We start from the raw sequence: 24,305 nt of genomic DNA on the forward strand, positions 1-24,305 counted from the left end.
CACAATTAACATACAAACTCACCACCGACACTAACACACACACTAACACCATACATTTACACACATAATAGGAACATACACGCACTCACCTTAGCGCACACCCGTGGGACTGTCTCGCTTAAAAATGGGACACATTGGAGGTATGGCTAAACTGAGTCTTAGTCTGTGATGACTATTTGATCTATTGATAGCAATGAATTTAAAATAAACATGTATTTATTCACACCATATTTATAGGTGCTTTTAGAGCTGTACAACACTCAATAGAGCAAACATTCTGATCTCATGGAAAAGAGGCTCATCGGGGGAGGAAAAAGGAGATGGCAAATGAATAGAGAGTCTCAAAGAGACCCCTGTCTCTGTGACAATGTGGAGGGAGGTAGGGTGGTTTTAAAACAATAATATGCGGCTACATTTCAAAGTGAATGTAAATCCCCACGCTTTGTACCAAGCATTCCTACGCACAGACTAAACCGAGCAGCAGCTTCACGAGCCGCTGTTGAAGGGGGGTGTTATTTGCTGCTACACCGGAAGTAGCTGTCCGCTGTCACTGCACATGGGACCCGGAGCTGGGATTCTTACCTGCATCGGGCAGCGGTGACCCGGGTGATGTATGCAGCACTTAGTAATTGAGCCTCTTAATACAATATATGTGTGTTGAAGTTGGGGAGCCGAGTGGCTATGGGGAGCCATCAATTACACTAATAATGGAGGGGACAGCATCTTATGTCTCTATGATCTCCGGTCACTTTTAGTATCAAAAGGGAAAGAGAACCGTTTCTGGACATCACGAAAAGCAGGTCTATTTTAGGGACAGTCCAATGACTTACTAAGGTCCTCTTAGATTCATTTTAAGGTCCATGCAAGAAAAGAGAGGCTTTAACACTAGACCGCTATGACTTTATCTGACCAGCCTAAGACAAATAATGTAGAGACAAGGGGAGGATGATTACTAGTGACATAGATGCAACAGGAACCACTGGGGTTAATTCAGGGAGCCTATAGAATTCACAGTGATCATTAGACTTGTGCTATAGGTGCACCCAATAATATACCTGTCTTCTAGGACAGCTAGAATATAGTTTTCCCCAGCAGTGAATTGTTAAAATTAACTTTATGGCTGGTAGCCAGGATCAAATGTCTAATCTGGCCGGTCATCATGCCATTTAGCAGCCACATCCGCCTACCAAATATCACTTATTGTTTGCAGATTAAATAACGAGTCACGGGCGTTGTATCTGCTTTGTGTTTAGAGGGGCCTTTCCTGGGCTAAACTAATTAGAAATGATCTAATGACAGCCTGGACTATCCCTAGTCATCAGGAGTCCTCTGGCTGCAGTGGAGATCCAGGCGAGAGGAGGGTGCGGAATAGAGTTTCTTCGATCTTAAATAAGTTATGGGCTTACTATTTTGCAAGCTGGCTTTTGCTCACCTTGTATGGATCCTCAAAACTTCTGGGGTTACAAAAAACCGAGATCACACAGATGCATTTCGGTCCCCCTATAATATGGGACCAGATTTTATAATAAATAAGGTCAGTAGAATAACCGTAGTATTTTCAAGGACTTTCCAGTATTTAACCCCTTCTTACTTCTACTACATAGCAGGAATCAATAAGACTGGACTTTGATTGGAGTTATTATTATGTTTTCTGTTCATAGAAGCAGAGCCTCCATGGAGGAAGATGAAGACTGCCCAGAACTTGTGCCTATAACTGACATAGCACCATCTGATGAGCCAGAGGCCAAGATACCCGTTACCATCATCACAGGCTACCTTGGTATGCAAAATTAACTCAACAGACCTTCGGATGAGCATCGGGTTATCATTAGGTTTTGTAACTAGAATATCTGACAAGTATGTAATAATAATAACATGAATTATATGTAACTAAGTATCAATTATGCATGTAGATAGCTTTCTTGAAAGTCTTAAGATTTCAACTTTGTGTACAGAAACAATATTAAATGTAGAAATTACCCAGCATTATAATGCATGCAGGAGACGGTGGAATAGTATCCCAGCATAAGTGGTAGAGGCTAATACAGTGAGGGAAATTAATAACGTATACATGCAATGGACGGGCATGAAGCTATGGGCAAGAAATGGGCAAACTAAATGGTTCAGATAGTTCTTACCTGCTGTCAAATGCTATGTTCTATGTTAGCTTCGACCATTTATGTGTTAGCACTCTGCCCTCTAGTGGAGTCATAAAATATAGCATGTTAGGTGATTTATTTTGTGTATTGTGTCTTTGCTATGTTACTCTTATTTTATTTGCATGCAGATACCATAAGATTACCACTTTGTGTACAGAAAAACTATAGAATGCGGAAACTGGCTGAATAACAAACAGATAAAATTATAGAGATACTCTAAAATGTTCTCTTAGCTTTTTGCAATGTTTTGGCTTATAACTTTGACCCTTTGCTAGTGGAGACATTAAATACAGCATGTTGATTAGTAATTTATTTTTTGTGTTGCTTACTATTTGGGATGTTACTGTTGCTTTTATTGATCAACTTACCGTTTTTGTACCTTGATTTTAGCTTATTTTCAGATATCTTTATATTGGGTTTAGCAGCACCTGGGTCGGGGGGGGGCAGAATACGATTTCACAGTAAAAAGTACGCTTATAGTTTTATGTATATGGTATATTTATTTAGATATTGTGTATATTTTAGGTGCAGGGAAAACCACTCTTTTGAACTACATTCTGACTGAACAACACAACAAAAGGATTGCAGTTATCATCAATGAATTCGGGGAAGGTAAATAAAACGAAACTTTAATAGAGAACTATGGAATTTTCCTCCAAAGGAAATGATGCAAAAAAGTACATGTTCTAAAAGTGAAATAATCTGATCTAGTTTTCAAATAAATATGGTTTGTTGGTTCGACCCTTAACTGCACTGTATGACCATAGTTATATAGTCTACAAAATGTGAATGCCATTTTATAAATAGTTAGTGATGTACTGTGTGCACACAGTACAATACAACCCAATTTGTCTTAATGATAATGTCAGTTAAACCTACAGAAGCATTTATTAGCTAGGATTAGGGATACTCTGATTCCCTATGTTGATAATATATATGTGTATTTTATATATATATATATATATATATCTATATCTATATATATATATATATATATATAGATATAGATATATATATATATATAAGTTATTGTTTTATATAGCACCGTCAAATTCCGTAGCGCTGTGTGTGTATATATATGCTGTATTTGCTCGATTATAAGACAAGCCTTCAAACAGAATCTTATTGAAAGAAAAAGCCTGAATATAAGAAGACCACCATATTGGGAAAAAACATTTATGTACAATAGTGGGACTGTGGGTAGTAATGTGAGGCGGTAATTTAATTCAAATTTCATGTGTACAAAATCTTGTATTCTCACTTAGTCTCAGTCAGTGGCTCAGAGATGAGAAGCACATCTTTAGGAACAACATATCCCAGTCAACCTTAAGGCAGCCTGAGGATCATGGGATATGTAGTCCACAAAGATTTGACCCTTCTGGAAGAGGAGCGCAGACTAATAGGCATGACTGTGGGAGATCATACTGCATTATGCAGCATACACTTCGTGAAGGTCGTTCCTCAGTGACGGGGTCGCATGAGCACTACATAACTCACGTGATCAGCGCCTACATGTGTCCGCATATTGGCTTGCAATTTAAGAGTCTGCCAAGTCATTGAATGCACAAAAGCGTGCATATAATGTGTCTGGGGGCTATAGTAGGCGGCGGTGGGAGTGCTATATTAGAGGATCTGCGGCACAGATCATGCGCTAACGTGAGTCACTCTAGCATGGCAAACTCCATGACGTTAATATAATACCCCATGTTTTATGCTCTGCAGGTAGTGCTGTGGAAAAATCTTTGGCCATCAGTCAGGCTGGTGAGCTGTACGAGGAGTGGCTGGAATTGAGGAATGGCTGTCTGTGCTGCTCTGTGAAGTAAGGAATGTATTAGGCGCTGTAGCCAAGGCTTCTCCTGACCACTATGTTAACCAAAGACTGAAGAGTCCTTTATACTAATCAGTGATCTGCATAGTTTCATGTAAACAATAGTATTGTGAAGTCCAATTTTTAAATACAATGTGTATCCCAGGTACAAATGCATGAAAAAGCATTAATGTGTTCATGTTAATCTCTCATATCAGTAAGACCGTGTTTGCTTCGTTGGTTATATGTCGGTCTCTTTCGTGTTCCGTTTCTATTTCTTTTGCTGTAGAGATAATGGCCTGAAAGCTATCGAGAATCTAATGCAGAAGAAAGGGAAGTTTGACTACATACTGCTGGAGACAACAGGACTGGCCGATCCAGGTACATCTGCCAGCACTTTGTGCAGGATTAGCGGTTATGCGTAATGGCATGTATAGCATAACGTAGTAGTGAGAAAACAATATATATAACAAAACGTGTTCTTATGAAGGAAAATGTGCTTTGGTCTGAGCTTCATACTTTGTGATGTAGTGTTTTCTGTTCTTATTTAGGAAAACGGCCTTGTTAATACCAAATAATGTATAGTGTATAGATTAAAGTGCACCCAATTTATTTTACCCACATTATGTAGTAGGAGATGGGGGTGTATAAACCAAATTAATGGGTAAAAATAACTCTCAAAAAGTGTTGACCTTATAGGTATCCTAAAAGAAGCTTAGATTTGTTAAAACCATGCATTAGGAAAAAAACAGCTTTAAAATGCTGCGAATTGGACCACATATGTCTGCCTTTTGGTGTGACTTTTCTACTATAGGTAATTGAAATACGTATGTCATGATTTCAGCTGGTCAGCCATGCGAAAATCTCATTTTATCCCCCATGTAGACCTATTAAGACAATCAAGACTACAGTGTTAAGTTAATTGCACTTTTATTATGTGCTTTTGTCCTTAGAATTTAGGGAACTCTTGTCACCTCGTCACGGGCAAGGAATCCTTATTGACACTCCACTTATTTCTCATTCAACAACTTGACACCCTCTTGCCCAAAGCTAAATAATTGTCGTTGCCAAAGTAATTTCCTTGAAAAGAGGGGACATTGATTCAGCCTCCGTTACTCGCAAACCCCCGCTCCAGCCAAATTGGAAACTGTTAAGCTTTTTGGAAAATAAATCAATAGATATCAGGAAGCTATCATGCCCGGTGGCTCTTGCTGCGTCTTGCATGGGTAAGCATTGAGAGTAGCTGACAGGTATTGGGATGTTGACACAAAGTGATTGCCGGAGGACCACATCTGATCTTATCAAAGAGACGGCAGCAGACATTTCAGTGAGTCCTGTTATCGTTGCCTCCGCTCTTGTGTTTCATTCGTTCGGACAGCCTTATCATGTGTGAGCCGGTAAGGCCTTTGACGGCAAGTGCAAAAGTTCTGTTTGCTGTCGCTGTTTTCCCTCGCTGTCATGTTGCTGCGATGAAACACGCTAATTCAGGTCATCCGAAAACAAATGGTTCGGTTCCCCTTTTCACAGACAGTTAAACAAGGCAGCTGCTGCAATGAGCTGAGCGGGCTGTGCTTATTGAATTATATTTAAAGGTCGAGCCCTTTGCAATTGTTAAGCCGTCTTTTCAAGATAGGATGTATGCATCCTGACATTGTTGTGTCATAGCTGTGAATGGAAGGAAAAAATATAGCAATTTATGGAAAGAAAGAAAAAGCAGAGATAACCTGAAGATGTTTAGAATGCGGTACTTTCACAGAGTAGTTCGTTTTTTCGAAAGATAAAATACCGTATTTGCTCGATTATAAGACGAGGTTTTTTTCAGAGCAAATGCTCTGAAAAATACCCCTCGTCTTATAATCGGGGTCGTCTTCTAATCAGACCTCAAATAGAGGTCTGATTAGGAGACTAAGATCCAGATCCCCCGCACCGCTGCAGGGGACCTGGATCCTCCTGTCGTCGCCCCCCCCCACCACACACACACACACACACACACACACTTACCGGTGCTTCCGGAGGTGAAGTTGGCAGCGGGGGTTTGTATGCGTCCGTCGCAAATACCTTCCCCGACTGTCAGAGATCAGAGTTCCAGAGTTCCTGGATCTCTGACAGCCGGGGAAGGTATTTGCGACGGACGCATACAAACCCCCGCTGCCAACTCCACCTCCTTCCGGCTGCCGCGGAATGAGACGTCAACCCGCTGCCCCGGCAATACAGCAGGAAATTGGAAGCACCAGTAAGTAAGTGTGTGTGTGTGTGTGTGTGTGTGTAGGGCATTTCTGGAATGCCTTACACCCCTATATGCCACTCTGGCACTTAGGGGGTTAAAAGGCATATTATGGGGCAGAGTGGCATATAGGGAGGTATAAGGCATTTCAGGAGGCAGAGTGGCGTTAAGGGGGCATTTAATAGTGCACTCTGCCTCCTGAAATGCCTTATACCTCCCTATATGCCACTCTGCCCCATAATATGCCTTTTAACCCCCTAAATGCCAGAGTGGCATATAGGGGTATAAGGCATTTCTGGAGGCAGAGTGCTCTATATAATGCCTTTTAACTCCCTTAATGCCACTCTGCCTCCTGGAATGCCTTATACCTCCCTATATGCCACTCTGCCCCATAATATGCATTTTAACCCCCTAAATGCCAGAATGGGATATAGGGGTATAAGGCATTTCTGGAGGCAGAGTGGCACATAGGGGGTCAAAAGGCATACCATGGGGCACAGTGGCATATAGAGGGTTAAAAGGCATATCATGGGCCACAGTGCCATATTGGTGTGGCAAGCCTGGGGGCAGATGTGCGTAACTGGGGGCAGGTTGGAAAATACAAGGAAATAAAAACAAAAAAAATATTTTTCTCAATCATAGCTTTTATTAAAAAAAATAGTTTACATGAATTAACATTTACTGGTAAAACTTTTTTCCTTTAGGGTCGTCTTATATTCAGGCTTTTTCTTTTTTTCCTAAGTTAATATTCAGATTTTGGGGGGTCGTCTTATAATCAGGGTCGTCTTATAATCGAGCAAATACGGTATATAATAAATGTGTCACAACTTCTTTAGGCTATCTTTACTTGAACCAATACAGTAATATCAAACACAAACCTTACTCACCGCTAGCGCAATGCGTGAAAGGTACACTCGGCGCACTGATTGCCTGTATTTCTTGCATCGGACGGAATAGTCTCTCATTCTAAATCGGTGTAATTCTTATGAGCTGTATATTTCTTCCAGGTTCAGTGGCTTCCATGTTTTGGGTTGATGCTGAGTTGGGAAGCGACATATACTTAGATGGTAAGGAAGTGCCTTTATTTTGTGTTCAGGGGGTCAGTCAGATAATTGGAAATGGTGTCATAATTACGAGTGTCTGTGAATTATTGCACCGATCCTGCACACAATGACAATGAGTGAGCAGCAGTCTCAGGTAACTTTCCAATTAATACCTGGGGGGCCAGTGCTCAGTGCTTATAGCTGTACTCATCCCTAGCCTATCGAGATTCACTAGAAATTGAGAATAAGTCTGAAAAATCTCGGTTCTATTGTGAGTGTAACGAATGACTTATATTATTATTGAGAATTATCACAACAGTCTACACTATTATTATTTTATTTATTCTTTCATTGAATCTTATATGAGCGTCCCCAAGTGGAAGTATTCTTAAATTTATGTAATGTAGTATTTTTCTGTAAAAATCACCTGTTGATTATCGGGTCCGTATTATGTACGCTGCTCAACATCTTTGCCTTTTGCAGGCATTGTAACGGTTATCGATGCCAAGTACGCCATACAGGTAGGAAGCTCATTGTGTGTATGTACTTAATCTTGATTGATTATGAGATCCATATGAACATATAGAAAATATTTGTAACCACACATCCTACTAGAATTTATAAAGAAAATTTCTTTAAAAAAAAGTGCCATTTTTTGTAACCTCACATAATAGGTTTCAATGGTGTGTGTACCCCTGTGGCATTCTTCTTATCTTCTCCCATAACAGCATTGATATGAACCAATATGGCTTAACCTTCTAGTTAGTCCAACTACTTTATATATATATATATATACGCCTTGTTCCGTTGATCCTTGGATCATCCTTAGATCATCCTTAGATCATCCTTGTGCTTTGCTGAGAGTCAGAATAATGTTATGAATGGATTTTATGTATACGCTTACTTGTAGTCCAGATAAAAGGCAATACAGTTGTCAAAATCCTGTACACAGTTAAGGGTCTCTGTGAGCCTTTTTTATTATTCATCTCTGCCGCCAGGCTTTCAATTAGAGTTTATATTTTGAAAGTGTCCAGCAAGCTCGGTAAAAAGGAACTATCCCCGTGTCTGAAATAAGATGTGCTGACTTCTTCAGTTCAGTCGCATACGAGGCTGACCTCAATTGACGAACTGCTGGGCTTGTCTCGAGGCCTGACACCAGAAGAATAGGGATCAATTTAAAGGGTGTCATGCTCGAAAGGCCCTGATCGCCCTAGACCTGTCTGAGAGACACGGCTGTATAAGCACCTAGCCAAATTGAAACTGAAGCGGTAATTGATATCATTGGTGATCATTCTAATGGGGTTGTCAACGGGAGACATATTCTTTCTTTTTTTTCCCCCCAAAGATTGGACAGCTTGACATGACAGCTGCCATAGACTGAGACATTTAACAATGCATTTTTTTACATGGGTAAATGCTTTGGAATAGTTATCCAAAGATTTACAGAGAGGGGATTTAACTTTAACACAGCTTTATAGAAAAATCCAGTCTTTCTTTTCTGGGCTTTATGGTAAAAAAAAATATCTTGTCAATTTTTTGTGGCACCATGAATGAAATCCTGTTACAGGGTTTAGACTATTTTTATTTGATGTTTTCTAATAGTTGAAGCTCTGTTGTTAAAGCTGCCGTTCTGAATTTACCATTTCTGCCACTGAATGCAGAATTAGAAGCATCTTTCCTAGTACTGTTGAATACCCAGAACTTTTCCAGAAATTATTCTTTACTTATTTATTTGTTTGGTTGCAGAAAACACTTAATAAATCAGGCACTGATATTTCTTGTCATAAAAACTGATTTTGCGTTTTCACACGATTAAACATGAATAAAATGTCAGATCTGCTAAGGTTTCTTTGATAATATACTGCAGTTGAGGTTTTGTGTAAAGGGAACACCACCTTTAATTTTTATGAAGAACAAAAAAAAATCTCTTATTATTATAGTTACTAGCCCTATATGTGTAATGCGTGTGTGTGTATATATATATATATATATATATATATATATAAAATTGTGTGTGTATATATAATGTACACACAATCATGTTTCTCTTTTTACTCTATTAAAATCAGCATCTGACAGAAGAAAAAACAGAGGGTCTTATAAATGAGGCAGCCCGGTAAGAACTTTTTATATTGTCTTCAATTAGCTCTTTTAGAAAGCTAAAACATATACAGTATATGGAATTTGGTTTAACTGGGAGTAAAGCAAAGTAAAAAAAAACATTACAATTATATCAGTAATATTAAGTAATGCACCTAATGAAACCTGAGTATTTTTCCAGTGGAGTCCAGTGCAAATACATTCAAGATATATATATATATATTTTTTTTTAATAGTGTAGCTATTGTTAGATGGGCTTTTTTTTTCCACATGGATAGCTGTGCTCTGCACGTAGAACATTTGCTAGGGGTTGGGGGAGTTTTGCGAAAAGAAGAATTTTAGCCGTATTGTAAAAATATTAATAGGGACACTTTTAGAAAAATGATTTAATCTAACGTATCACGTTTTATTGTAAAACAGCATGAATGTAGTTTTTTTCTTCATTTAGGCAGGTTGCCCTAGCTGATGTCATCATCATCAACAAGGTTGATTTGGTGTCTGAGCAGGAACTGGAAGCCGTAATAGTTGCTGCTAGGTAAGTGCAGTGTATTTTTATGTCATCTCTAGAAAATGAATTATGTCTAACTTGGACCACTTACATCACTTTTTACTATTAGTATCGGACAAAAATGTTGCATCAAGCTTCTTTTTTGTGTCTGAGTTGGAAACATCCTAATTGTTGCAACCATAGAACCAGGACACAAAAATATCCTTCCTGTGTCTTTTAACAATGACTAGTACTTAGTAGGGTTACAAGAAATCTCACTGATTTAACAATGAATTATACAGGGCAAACCACAATCATCTTGCATGTGAAGCTCACTTGGGGTAGCCATTCATAATGCATAGTAAAGTCCGCATGTTGAACCTGTAACTGTCCTGCAAACTCCTACTTTAGTCAACTTTTTGGATTGGGTCTATAGCTGGCAGATGGACCACAGTGGTCTGCCTGAACACCCCATAAGGGCTACCCAGAAATAACGCTGTAAATGCTCTTTTTGGAGAAGCCACCTGAGCAAGAACCAACAGGAGACAATATGTAATATTAAACTGTCCCAGACATTTATCCTAATAATTTAGATTTCAACCATTCCTCTTTTTTGTTGAGGTCAATCAACGGAGTTGTGAAAATTTTGAAGACCCAACGTTCAAGGTAATAAAAATGTGTTACTTTTTGCCATAGTATGTATGACTTCACAGATGAAAGAGGAACACATATATATCATATAGTAATAATATTAATTATCCAGAATTAAAGAGACTATAATACCACAGATGTTCCATGCGTCAGAATTAAATTAATTTTTGTTACCTACATGAATGAATGAGGAATTATTTGTCTGTAACAGACTTCTTAGTCATCAAATCATATTTATCAAGAATTGCAAAAAAAGGTGTCTGTTTAACTATAGGTAGTTTATTACTTGCTTTGCTAGTGTTTCCTTAATAACATTCTTTAAATATTTACTTTTCTTTGTGTCCTATGTCCAGGACACTTTATTATTATTATCTTTTATTTATATAGGGCCATTAGTTTTTTGCTGTGATTCTTACAATACATATGTTTAAGGGGTATGAGAAGGCTAGAACTGACGGACTAAGACAAACCGATACATTAGGTGAACAGGGCCCTGCTCGCAAGCCTACAATCTTATAAAATAATAGTTAATTTGTTGTGATGCGCTTCTTATAATGATCATGAGTATTCTAGTTCGGTAAATCTGCCAGGAAGTGTATATAATATGGTAAATATTTTGTAGCATTTCATAGTACTACCTTCTCAAAGTTCTATGTAAAGTAGTGATTATTGTATAGTTTGTATAGATGGCAGCAGTCTTTTGCTGTTACGTTAATCCCAGTACGCTGCTATTTTGTGTCTTTAAACCATTACTTCCTTCTTAGAAGGGTCTTGCCTTTGAGGGGCCTCCACGATTTTCCATTGCGGCACATCATGCCGCGTTTACGTGGGATAATCTCATGTTGTGTCGGAGACTTTTGTATTGAATACCTAATCAATGTTCTTGATGCTTCCCCACTGTATTGAAGAAGAGCAAGCAGCGTGCAAAGCAATTTTCTCGTTAAATAGGCGATGCTGAACAAAGGCATAGGAATTATACTAATGAATGGTGTGATCAGCAAACGAAATGTGTTTAGCTGCATAGCATACTTTTTCTGTATACTTACTGAGGAGCAGCAGTATACTACACGTATACAGAAGAAGAAGAATAGAACTGATAGGGACCAAACAAGGTACCTAAGGAAAATGCAACGTTTGGTGACTCACCAAATGTATTAACCACGTGGCTCTAATACAGGTCCTCTTGGAAAACTTGACTGGTCATTATTCAAAGATACATGTAATTGTGTCACCTGCTTTCAAGCAGGGACAGCAACATAACATACTAGTAGCAAACGCACCTATTTGGGAGTCTTATATATGATCGCAGCTGAATAGAATAGGAGGGAGTCGATTCTGTACCATGTGACCCTGAGAATCTGCCCCTTCGCCCTGAGACCCTGAGAATCCGGGTCAAACGCTGAGAGTTCTTATGGTGACATTGCTTAAATTGATTATACTTAAAATCTGTATTTGCAACATACTGGGAAGTAAACATAATACTGACTGTTATCTAGTCCAGTATGTTGACAAATCCTCAAGTGCTTCCAATGTGACCGTTTTATAGTATATATTATTTTGAATCACAACTCATTCACGTTAAATTATTGGCTCTTGTGGGTTGGAAGACTCTGGCCTCTGCTGTCATCTAATCCCCTTTACGTCTTGACTTGAGATATGAATCCTCTTCCTGCTTTTGCAGTTTAATTTATTTTGTTCTCCTTCTGTTCTTTCCAGAGTTGATTTAACAGAAATCTTAGATTTACATGCTTTTGACAGCACATTTGGGGAAAGGTACGTTTTTTTTTTTTTTTTTTTAAATGTATTATATCAAAAAGCACCAATTTCTCCACATATTGCTGTATCAGAATGTTAATGGCTGACCTGCATTTGTGTTCTTTTGCTGTTCCAACAGCAGTAAGTTTTATTTCTATACAGTAAATATTAGTAATGACGAAGTCCAGGAAGTATTGTGACTACCCAGTGGTTCTGAGGAGTACAGTATTTGTGTTGTGTACACCACTATTTACTAATCTAAAAATGTGATTTTTTTTTGGCGTGGATTTACTCTGAATGCAGATACTAAAAAAGCTAGGGCAATTCTTTCAAGATTAACCAGATGTGTGGGATTAGATGTGACACCACTCCTGCCACAAACCCCATGCAGAGCCCTTTTCAATACAGCAGCTTGTCTACACATACACTTTCCCTCCCTTCTTTTAAGCCCACTGTTACCAATTTACCCCCCGACAGATTTTCCAAAACCTTTGCAGATGTTTAGAAATTCTCGCCGCCCTCCCCTGGAGATCAGTATATGCTACAATCGACAAGGATGTAATCTGTTTCACAATATTTGGTTGGCAAATCCCTACATGAACTGGTCATTATTGTCTGGTTAAGAATCATATTTAACTAGTTCCGTTTTGAGGGGGAATGCTTGAAGTGAATAAAAATCTTCTCTTTGGACTTCTTTAGCATCACTTAAACTGAAGAGTTGAGCGGTACTCAGAAGTCATTGGGATTATAGTTAGTCGCAAGACTAGAGCAGTCATACAAAACAGATCTGACTGGTAAGGAACAGCACCTCCGTTCTCCAGTTTAGAAGAGGGCCACATAAATATACCAGTATTCAATATATTGTTGGTGGCCGGGCCCGGTATTAGACACTTCACACACTCGCATGCCCTTTCATCTCTAGAGAACCCTTTAATCTTGACCACACTACTAGTCGCTGCTAGAAATAGGCCTGGTTTAGCTGACTGACGTGGTGTAACATAACACTGGGAACTCTGTGCTACTGCCCTATGCTATGCCTTCAAAAGATTGCCAATAGTCTTAACTGGTTTCGGGTTTATACATTATTTTATGATCAGTGGCCTCGTAAAGTTACAAGAACGCTGTGCCCTTTTAGCCATTTGGCTATTATTGTGCCAATAAACACCGCCATATTTAAAATTTTAAACTCTAAGGAAAAGCCACATACGATAATTTTACCACGCTTCATTTGGTGTTTTTTCGAAAATTGCTGAAAATATTTTCAACTGCGGAAATAAAGTCTCATTTATTGTAACGTGTGATATTGTATTGTGTTCATATCTGTCTGTTACAATACTGATTCTTGTTTAAATGTGCACATGCATGACTGATGTTTGCTTCAGTTTGCAGAACAAGTTTATTACTGACGCAACCCATCCGCATCTCGATAAGGTAATGACTTTGGTTTTGTATGCTGCTGAATTTGCAGTGTTGTAAAGCATGTCATATTCCCTGCTCAAACACCACAGTGAGCCGATTCTTTACGGCAATGATAATGAGGCCCGCTCCTCCCCAGACATCCCAAGTCACAGTGTCAGGCTGTGTGATTAAGACTAAGCCATTCTATTGTGTACCTCGAGGCATTATGATAAGGAATCAGGTTGGTTTTCTAGAACAGTAAAACAGTACATCATGTGAAAAGTAGATATTTTTTTTCAATAACTCAGCAAAGTGTTGTAAAAACTGTTTAAATCTGATACTAGTAATACAAAATGATGAGTTCCCCTTTAAGAAGTGGCTTTTATGATTAAATAGCTGTTACTGTGATTCTAATTAACTATCTTTTTCAGCTAAAGCAAGGCTTTAACCTTGGGTGCCGCAGAAAAGGGGAATAAGAAAGCAACATCCACTAAGTACATTTAACAAAACACTCCCTTACATTTTACACTATTTTAAAAAAAATCCTAGTAAATTACAAGGGATACAAGGTGTCTGGCTCTATTGTTTTACTTTTTTTTTTCTTTCATGTTTATTAAACATAACATATACCCATTCTTACCTTACTGTAGCTGATCCCATACTGATCAGTATGCGTTGTCAGCCACCAGGGTCTGGTCAAACATTCCAGAGTCTCTGCTCTTCTGATCATTGCTGGGCTTTAGGTGTGACTGGCACTATTATTATTATTATTATCTTTTATGCACCAACAATGTACGCAGCACTTCTTACAATACATATATTCAAGGATTATGACAAGACTAGAATTGACAGACTATTCTGCTCGCAAGCTTAAAATCTTGAAGGAATGGGGTGAGGACAAACATAACACTTAATCTGTCAGTGTATCGCCAGCAGTGCCAATAAACATCTTGTATGCATGGCATAGAAGATATAGATTTTAAGCTAGTTTGAACAGGGTCCTCCTTATATTTTGTTTCTGTTACAGTTATGCGATGGGCTGCTTGTTATGTCTTGTTTACCCATTGTACAGCGCTGCGGACTACAATGGCACTTTATAAGTCAATAAATAATAATAGATATCAGCACTGATGCAAAATCCTCAAGCTAAACTATTCTGCCCCACTACAACGTGATATGTGCCTCATTGCTCTTGTGGTTCATTGCATAAATAACTGCCACTTCCAGCGATCCATACATTATACCCAATGTAACATTTTACCCAGTTACCTCTGTGTAATCAACCTATGCCAGCCAAACAGATATAACAAAGACTCATTGATCCTACTGCTGATCTGTTGGAGAGCAGTTACTTAATTACTTAAAGTCATTAGGTTACAGGAAGGTGCAGCTAAGAGTGATCTGCACTTTTTAATACAAGTCCTGTTTTCAATATGAATGTTTTGAACCCTTTGCTCTTTTGTTTTGTACTTAAAGCAATATCCCGTTTTTCCAACTCTGTTTGTATCCAGACCCTGAATTAACATACAAGTAGAAGATCTACCAGCTAATCAGAGCCAAGCATTCTTTGGGAGAAACTGTTCATTGATACCTACCTAGTTCTAGAACTCCTATAGATAAAAGCAGATGGGGAGTACTTTGCCCAAGCAAACACAGGGAGTGCACCCCATGCTGTTACAAATGCTTCTATATCTGCATTGTCTGGGCACGTAGTCTGATGCCAGCCATGTATCCGTTGAGAAGAAGAAATGTTAGCCAAAGAAGGTATAGGTCATGGTGTCTAGGGATAAGGCTGTTTAAACGGAATACTGAAAGGATATATAATTCGATGAATGGCTAAGATTTATTTTGTATTAATGACTAGTATTCGTACTCATGGTGGAAGTGTCCACCCTATGAAATATTTCAGAACCTTTCATGAGTAACTTATAAATTGCAGTTGTGGTGCAAAGTGGGAAGAGTGAATTGTTCTTCTTCTTATGAGCGACTACCCCATAGGCAGTAAAGTATGGATTGAAGTTTGCCCTATTTCCTGGACATAAAAACTTTTATACACTGGGGATCACAGCTTTACTATATATATATATGTATATATATATATTTGTATACCCCATATTTTGGTACAGTATGCATAAAAATTTTACTGAATTAGAAAACAAATAGTGATGCTAGAATACAAGATTAAGGTGTTGCATGGGGGTATTAACAACAATTTCTTAATAGCCATAAACCATTGGCCTAGGAGAAGGAGTTTATTATAGGTGATTTCATAAGTGGGTTTATTAACCTGCAAAATCAAGTAATATATTGCCATTCTTGAAAGCAAACTACGTACATGCTTGGAAGGCCTAAAATAGCAATTAGTCCATCCCTGAGAAGTTTGTATACGTGATATCCAATGATAGCTTTTGTTCTTTCTGTACTTTTGGGGATGGAAGCTAACAAAGTTGCGTCCCGTCCCTTCTTGAACCCCATACAATATAATTACACTAAGAACAAGGCTATGTCTAAGGGTCCACTTGTTTTTAAATAAGTCCTGTGAAAGGCCAAGTGTTTACTATGAGTTTGGGAACATACAATTATCACACAGGGAACGCTTGCTGAGAAACAGCCAGTTGTCCTTTTTACATTGTAATGACTCTTTTTGAAAGTCAACACCTCGAAGAGCTAAACATGGACAAACAAAAAACAATGTAGGGGCAAAATAAATAATCTTCTGGAAATGGTCATTTTAGCATCACAATGTACCACCCAGCACTGAATCTGAATAGCATTACCATTTTTATGGTAAATTCTACCACTGTGCAAGAAATTCTATACCACTCTTTCTGGTTTCACCTCAGAAGAGTTTTTAGTCAAACGTGGGGGTGTGTCGGAAACATAAGGAACGTTTTCAACTTCATTTATGTGTGCTGAAGTTGCTGAAATTATATTTTTTACCCAGAGAATATCACTTTGTGCGCATTTTCAAGTGTTTATAGTATATATTTGGTTTTCAGTAGTCAATTTACTTTTTTTAAAAAATGTTTTTTAATTTCTAAAATTAGAAGAATACCCATAAAGGACAGCAAATAGGCACTGAGTGCGACATATTATACATCTTGGGAAGATTATACTGTAGTTTGGGGTAGCCGTATTAGTCCAGTGTATACGAATGCAAAAAAACAGAATGTTGCAGAATCTTGTAATACCTTTTTTATTGGACTAACAGTATTTAAAGATTATAGAAACATTTGTGCCTTCTTTATTATTATTACTTTATTATATTGTAATCTAGAGACTGATTTACACAAATCCATTAAAGGTAAAAGAAAAATAGTAAAGGAGAAAATGACAAGTTGAAAATAAAGAGCCCACTGGGAAACAATAGTCAGAGGAGCTATGAGTCTGAAAGCTAGTAACAGTGATGTTGAGTAATAGCCCTAGAAAGCATAATTTCATGGCCATGAGGACCACCTAACAATCCTGGGCTTCCTAGTTGCTGTGAAGTTTTGAAGAAAGTCTCAAACATTGACTGAAAATTTCCTCATATTGACCACGACCATAATGCTTTTGTTATGGTACCTGGGTGGTAGGCGCTATATCCAGACAAAGTTCTAAACAGTTCAATGTTCTGAACAGAAGGCTGGGAGCAAAGCATCTTCAGAGATTGTTTTTAGAAATGAGTGGGCCTTCTCTGATGCAGGGCAAGCTAGACCCCATGTTTGGCTCATTGAGCCATCCAAAATCTAAGCTGAATAGTAAAGCCATAAGTACTAAAGACGGGTTGTTTTAACCACCTTGCCTATGGCTTGCAGTCTCCTCTTGGATGTGTCAAATAGACCTGTGATCCAAAAAGGTGTGGAATGAACTGTAACTATGCACTGCAAGTAAATATGACACACAACATCGGTTGCAAATGTATATATAAGAAGTTAAACTCACCTGAAATCTGCCTGTTCCTGTGTGAGCACTGCGTGTGCGCCTGAACATTGTGTGTTCAATCACCAAGAATACCTTCTGTCCAGTGGAGAGGGTTCTGAGCATTTTTGTGCAGCCCATTTGGCAGCCATGTTGGTAGCTATTTTCTCTATACCGGCTTAATGCCAGCAGTGAGATAAGGAGGTGGCGATTATAAATATTTTTAAATATTTAAATACCCTTTCATCCATACATTTCTTAGCCAGTTGGCTTGCACGTTCCATAGGTGAAAAGTTGCCACCTACAAAAGGATCTATTTAAGTCCACAATTGCTGGTTCATCTATATTCTCCACACCTTTTAGATTGATGCCAGATGGGAGCAGACATCTGCCTTTTCTGTCCTGAATCCATTATACTAGAGGATAAAACACTGGAAGTATAAACTTTTTTAATTTTTTTTTTTAATTTAGGACAATAGTTTTTACACACAAAGTTTAAACTGTGGTTTGAGTCTCAGGCCTCTTCAAACCATGTCACATAAAGAAATGTTCAGAAGAAATCCCAACATAAAAGACGTGGGTGCTAGAAGCTGCATCATAGTTAAATTATGTAGTCCCATTTTACGCTACCACATTAAAGGTTTTTTTTATAGTTCTTAACAATTGTTATCAAATAATAAAAACTAATTAGCAAATGCATAGAATATACATGTCCTTGTCTAGGACCTGCTTATCTTTACGTGCTAACTGATGTATAAAAGCCATATATGTCAATACTAATGGTCGGTAAACTGTAACTAATGCTCAGGCACCTTTAGCAAAGGGTTGTTGTTAAAACCATTTGGGTCATCTGTGAAAGAAAAACAGTGGCCTAAGTACATTGTGCTTCCTGTGTGCAAATGTGTATGTACTTAGTGTGAAACTGGGAATTTTAAAGTGTTTTCTTGACAGTGTTTACAGGGCTGTGATCTAGGATTAATTATTGAGGTGTTTATATCCTTTAAGATCCTGGGTGTTCAAAGTTTACTCACCTTGCGTTGGAGTTTCACAGCTTCCTCTCTCTCTATCTTACTCTCGACAGATGTTTACACTCCCTGTACATCTTGGGAGAGCAGTAATCCTAACACTAGCCATGGAAAGCGCCGTCTATTCCATACCGTCAGCTGGCACAAATTGAAATAGATCCAACGATCCACCGTGGTTGAGGGTTATGGAACGATCTTTGAGGAGCATAGTCTTAAATGCAGAACTGTCATCAGTAAACAGTAGTTGATTTGGAACATTTACCTTTGTCTGGTTTTGTCTAGTTATCAGTGGCCTAGCACGTGATCTTATTATTACACATACACATTCCTAGTGAAACAGGTTACAAAAAAGGATTTAGGTTAAGTGGCAGATTATTATTATTACTGATATGTGGCAGTGACTCATTAGCTTTTCACTAGCCTTAAATGTAGTTTTAACCGCTACATTAACTAACATAAGGTTACCTGATATCCCATTATTTATCAGCACTTGGTTCATCCTTAATGCACTTTATATAAAGTGATCTGAACTGCCATACCTTCTGTCTTCTATCCCTCTTATAATTCAACCTTCGCTCCAGCCTCCCATGTCATACAACTTGGAAGCTATCTTGGGGCAGCTCTGCGGAATATAGTGGTACTACATAAATCAATAAATAATATGAGATTATATTGTTTTTTTCAGGTAATTCTACTGTGCCCTATGTGTCAGCAGATTACTCCTTTAACTTGAGACACCCAGGGCTGGGCTGGACAGGGCTGGACTGGTGGCTCATGCACTTTCAATCCGGCGTCCGCCAAATGATTTAGGTGCGGGCGACGACCGAATATGAGAGGCCGCACGTTCGGTTTTTATGCTCCCACAACGTCGGCCAGCAGCCCGGTGGGAATTTGCCTGGGCAGAAATGCACTTTAAGCCGCCCTGTGAAATATATATATATTACAATGTTTGTGGTTAGTGAAAATGGGGTCAGCCTATGTTATATGTGTCGCTATGCAGATGTTAAGAACAGTGTCCCGCAGTGCATTTCAGACAATTGCTTGACGCTTTTGCAGTGTGAGGACTGGTTAACAGATTTTATGTTTTGATTAAAGCGATTTGCATGTTTCCAAGCTATAGCACTAAACAGGATTGTCTTTAATTGTCATACTTATTGGATTTAAATCATGATGTGCACAGCGTAAGCCTATTTCAGTGAAAGAAAGCCCGTAAAACTAATCCAGGCTAGAGGTGTTAGATAAAGCCCAGGTGAAAGGACAGTTGTGTTTTCCCGAGGAAATGATTATTGCTTATTTAACAGGATACTTTGCGGACAGAATTGCTTCTCTCACTTGCTAATTGATTGAGTAGCTCATGTTATTTAGTTTGTCACTCGACAGATTAAAGAACATTATTGCCGCGGATGATGTGTAATGAGAGGTGGTATTTTCTCATGTGAGGACTGCTTAGAAACCCTAACAAGGACGTGATAGGCAGTTAGTTTGTGTTTGTGCAGACCAACGCCAAACTAAAAGCCTCATTGATCTTTTTGCAGTTACTTAGTGGAACTACAGTTCTATTGCATAAAAAGATAAAATCATGGTGTTCTCTGGAACAGTCAGCGGTGGGGCCTCTGGCGTTATTCCAGATGCCACTGTTTTTAAGTAGGCATGTGTAATATTACTAACATATATTCTAAAATATAACCGTTACGTCGAGGCTCATTAATCAGATTTGTCAATTTCCCTCTATATAGTAAACATAGACTTATAAATTGATGAAAGTGACCACACACACACACACACGCACTTACAAGCAACTTTCTTAAAAGTTAAACATAGCTGACCCAGTTCAGTTGATTCTGTTCTGTTTAGCTTTGGTTACTTTGTTGTTTAAATGACACACAATAATGTTGTAGTAGGGGAAGATGAGAGTTGTAGGCAAGTCCATCCGGTTTAAAACAGTATGCTTCTGACAAAATATAAATGGTATTGTTCTTTGAAAAATGTGAAACATCTGAAACTACACTGGGTGTGTTGAGGGTTATATACAATAAGCTACTGCAAAGTAGTAGAGTAATTGTCATAACAATTCTGATTTCTCCACGTTTGCCACCTTGTACCGAAATTGCTGTTTATTCATGACCTCATATTTTATTTGCTGATAAACAGTTTCTGTGCTATTCGGTGTCATGTGCAGTATTAAGGCATGTTGCACAATCAGGTGTAATAGCAGCTCACAACATGCAGGTCATAGTCATGTAGCTCTTTTACATGGGGCAAGTGATTTATGCCCTAATCGTCTTATGGCTATATCTAATAAGAAACAAAAACCCAAAAGAATTGGTTTAAAGGAAGTTTGATGTTCTAGTGAACTGCTTCTTCGCCAGTGGTTAAAATTTGGGAATCTAAATTGCAAATTGTAAGAACCTGTTGAAGAGCTAACTGAATGGACACATTGTTATTCCAACCTCTATATGATGATGTGTCAAATAGTGTCATGAATCCGAACAAACCTTATGGAGTGTGAGACTTGGAGAACAGTCTTTTATTCTTGAGCCATGATGGGGAATTATAGCTAATATCCATATTTGCTCAAAAGCTTAGGGGGAGTCTCCTCTCTGAAAATACTTTCCCAAATTGTAACTGTCCTGTTATGGTAAAGCAATGCTATTTAGCTGATATATTCATTTTAATAGAAATGTAACATCATTTTAAACCCCTGTATTCAATGTGTGTACTACCTGAGCAAAATATTTGCCACTTAATTATTAATTAGCAGGCGAACAATGTAGTACTCTTTGTTTCTTAGAAAATGTGTTTTTGCTTAATTGAAACTGACCATTTGTCTTCACAGAGCATTGTCACAGTTACATTTGAAGTTGCCGGGAGTGTGAATGAAGAAAAACTCAACTTATTTATTCAGGTAGCATTTCATTGTGTGTACTCAGAGCCGGCCTTAGGTGTTCTGGCGCCCTGTGCGGACTACTCCTCTGGCGCCCCCCCATCCCAAAAAACCCCGCATACCAATCCACACGTATACACTAATATCCACATATATACCAATCCACACATATATACCAATCCACACATATACCAATCCACACATATATACCAATCCACACACATATATACCAATCCACACATATATACCAATCCACACGTATACCAATCCACACATATACCAATCCACACATATACCAATCCACACATATACACTAATCCACACGTATACCAATCCACACGTATACCAATCCACACGTATACCAATCCACACGTATACCAATCCACACGTATACCAATCCACACATATACACTAATCCACACATATACACTAATCCACACATATACCAATCCACACATATACCAATCCACACATATACCAATCCACATGTATACCAATCCACACGTATACCAATCCACATACATACACCAATCCACACACATACACCAATCCACACATATACCAATCCACACATATACCAATCCACACATATACACTAATCCACACATATACCAATCCACACGTATACCAATCCACACGTATACCAATCCACACACATACCAATCCACTCTCACTGAATGCTTTCCTACCTTTCCTCTTTTCTCCTTACAGCTCCTTTTCCTTCTCTTCGCTCCTCTTCTTCAGTTCTTCTGTCTTCTTCCGGGTCAGAGGGCACGGACAGCGGTGGGCGCGGCTTCAGTGTTGTGCACCGGGATCTGACTGCAAACCCCGGCGCACAGCAGCTGTTGCCGCGCGGATCACAAGGGAGCGGTATCGGAGGTCTTTAACAGACCTCCGGCTCCCTTGAGTGATTTTAAGCCGGGTTCAAGGGAGATCCTTGAACCGGCTTAAAATCACTCAAGGGAGCCGGAGGTCTGTTAAAGACCTCCGATACCGCTCCCTTGCGAGCCTGCTCCTCCAGCGGCGGACATTGCTGTCCGTCTCTGGAGGGGTGCCGGGTGCCCCCCTGATGAGCGGCACCCGGTGCGGACCGCCCGCCCCACTAGGTACGCTGCTGACGGCAGCGGTACGCTACGGTGGCGTCGGACCGCACGGCAGCGGCGCCCCCTGGAGTGTGGCGCCCTGTGCGGTCGCACAGGTCGCACACCCCAAAGGCCGGCCCTGTGTGTAATATAACAAATCCACAACCCTCAACAGGGATTAAAGAGGTAGTTTGATATTTTTTTTTTTACCTTTTTCAGGATCTGCTTTGGGAAAAAAATGTGAAAGATGGGAAAGGCAACGCAATGGACATTATACGATTAAAGGTGTAGTATGCACACATTATCGATTCATAGGTCTAAGGCCTTGATAAGTGGCCCCTATGAGCCAGTGGACTATGTGCTTAACTATACTTTCTTTTTAGGGACTGGTGTCTGTCAAAGATAAGGCTCACCAAATGATCCTACAGGGAGTTCACGAGTTGTACGATCTTGAAGAGACCCCAGTGAGCTGGGAAGACTCGACCGAACGAATAAATAGAATGGTGTTTATAGGTAAAATCACTTGTATATATGAATATAACTGAGCTATGCATTTTAACTTCCAAATATGACAAAATGTATACAGATCCAGAAGTGAAGTAAGGTACCATAAGTAAATGAACATCTCACTTTTGTCCCGCAGGTAGAAATTTGGATAAGGATATCCTCAAAGAGCTATTTTTAGAGGTGGTAACTTCCTGACTCGATTTTCATGGAAGCACCCGATTGAGGGCTTTCTACCCCATCAATGGAGTCCTGATAATAAACTGGTTCTTTGCCACTGTCATGTTTGTATGTATACAGATGTATGATACATTATTCTTGTTTAAATAAAATCCTAATGTAAGTTAATAATGTTTGGCCCTGGTAGTTATGACAATATATACAATATTAATATTTTCTATGATGACAATAAAATAAGCAGTGATGTTTAACACCACTGGACCCTAAAAGGGCATCTGATCAGTTTTTGCTGATAGACCTTAATGTATATTCTGGTTGACTACTGCTATGTGTACAAGCACTCTCTCGCTCGTATATTTATATAAATAAATGAATGAGTGAGTGAATGAATGAGACCTCAACAGAAATCTTGCTTCCTAATATAGTTTTTTCCTCCCATCACCATGTATATATATCAGCATTCCTGTGAAAATAAATTGGGTCCAAGATAACCTACAGACACATTGCATTTCTGGAATTGTTTATTTGGGTGCTGATATTACTTTTGAGTTAGATGTTGCCATCAGTTGGCATCAGACAATGCACCATAAGTCAGGACTAACTGTTTCATGTACCTACTATCTCCTAGCAGCTTTCTGTTAAGTTTAAGCAAAAATAAATACTACTGTGTGTTACAAAAGAAAGCTGATGACCCTACTGCAAGACCCAAGTCTACGTGGCTTGCTCTGCACAATGTGAATATAAAGAATAATAATATATTCCACATTGAGAGGAACAACCTTTAATGTGAAGCTGAGGGGTTATACAGCCAAGGTGATGTGTTGCCTATAACTTGAAACATTCGTAAGGCCTTCTTTATAAAAAAGTATTTTTGTTGCATGCATGGCTCCTTACAGTAGCCCAGAGTTCTTGGTGCTTTCCATGCTGTGATATTTCCGACTTTGAAATTCATTGTATGAACTGTGGATGTAACATTTTAATAATGTAATTTGTTCAGATTTCTACTAAGCACAAAAGACATGCTTAAAATTATGGTGAAATTAGGACACTTTAAAGTATCGATAAAGTATTGAATGCTTTCCCTTACCTTTATGATAAACTAACTT

The 24,305-nt window shown here is 38.8% G+C and overlaps 1 protein-coding gene across 2 annotated transcripts; it reads left to right on the top strand.

Moving 5' to 3' along the window:
• Nucleotides 1-527: 527 nt before the first annotated feature.
• LOC128496683 (zinc-regulated GTPase metalloprotein activator 1A-like) lies at nucleotides 528-23,455 on the top strand. Of its 2 annotated transcripts, none has more exons than XM_053466437.1 (16): nucleotides 528-611; nucleotides 1,662-1,780; nucleotides 2,685-2,771; nucleotides 3,882-3,978; nucleotides 4,256-4,347; nucleotides 7,198-7,257; nucleotides 7,717-7,754; nucleotides 9,303-9,349; nucleotides 9,782-9,868; nucleotides 10,442-10,486; nucleotides 12,188-12,244; nucleotides 13,609-13,657; nucleotides 21,386-21,454; nucleotides 22,735-22,800; nucleotides 22,899-23,028; nucleotides 23,159-23,455. In XM_053466437.1, exons 2-16 carry the CDS (start codon nucleotides 1,675-1,677, stop codon nucleotides 23,215-23,217), a joined length of 1,089 nt encoding a protein of 362 aa, XP_053322412.1. In that variant the 5' UTR covers nucleotides 528-611; nucleotides 1,662-1,674; the 3' UTR covers nucleotides 23,218-23,455. The 2 variants fall into 2 exon arrangements, with proteins under 2 accessions (XP_053322412.1, XP_053322421.1); XM_053466446.1 differs by having other exon boundaries at nucleotides 551-625.
• The last annotated feature ends 850 nt before the right edge of the window (nucleotides 23,456-24,305 follow it).

This window comes from Spea bombifrons, chromosome 1 (genome assembly GCF_027358695.1).
Source record: "Spea bombifrons isolate aSpeBom1 chromosome 1, aSpeBom1.2.pri, whole genome shotgun sequence".
NCBI classification, from domain to species: domain Eukaryota; kingdom Metazoa; phylum Chordata; class Amphibia; order Anura; family Pelobatidae; genus Spea; species Spea bombifrons.

Bases quoted from the DNA above. Each gene is read 5' to 3' on its own strand.
- LOC128496683 (XM_053466437.1), top strand. From the start codon at position 1,675: ATGGAGGAAGATGAAGACTGCCCAGAACTTGTGCCTATAACTGACATA. The intron at 1,781-2,684 runs GTATGCAAAATT...TGTATATTTTAG, and splicing joins CATCATCACAGGCTACCTTG to GTGCAGGGAAAACCACTCTT. The intron at 7,258-7,716 runs GTAAGGAAGTGC...TGCCTTTTGCAG, and splicing joins AAGCGACATATACTTAGATG to GCATTGTAACGGTTATCGAT.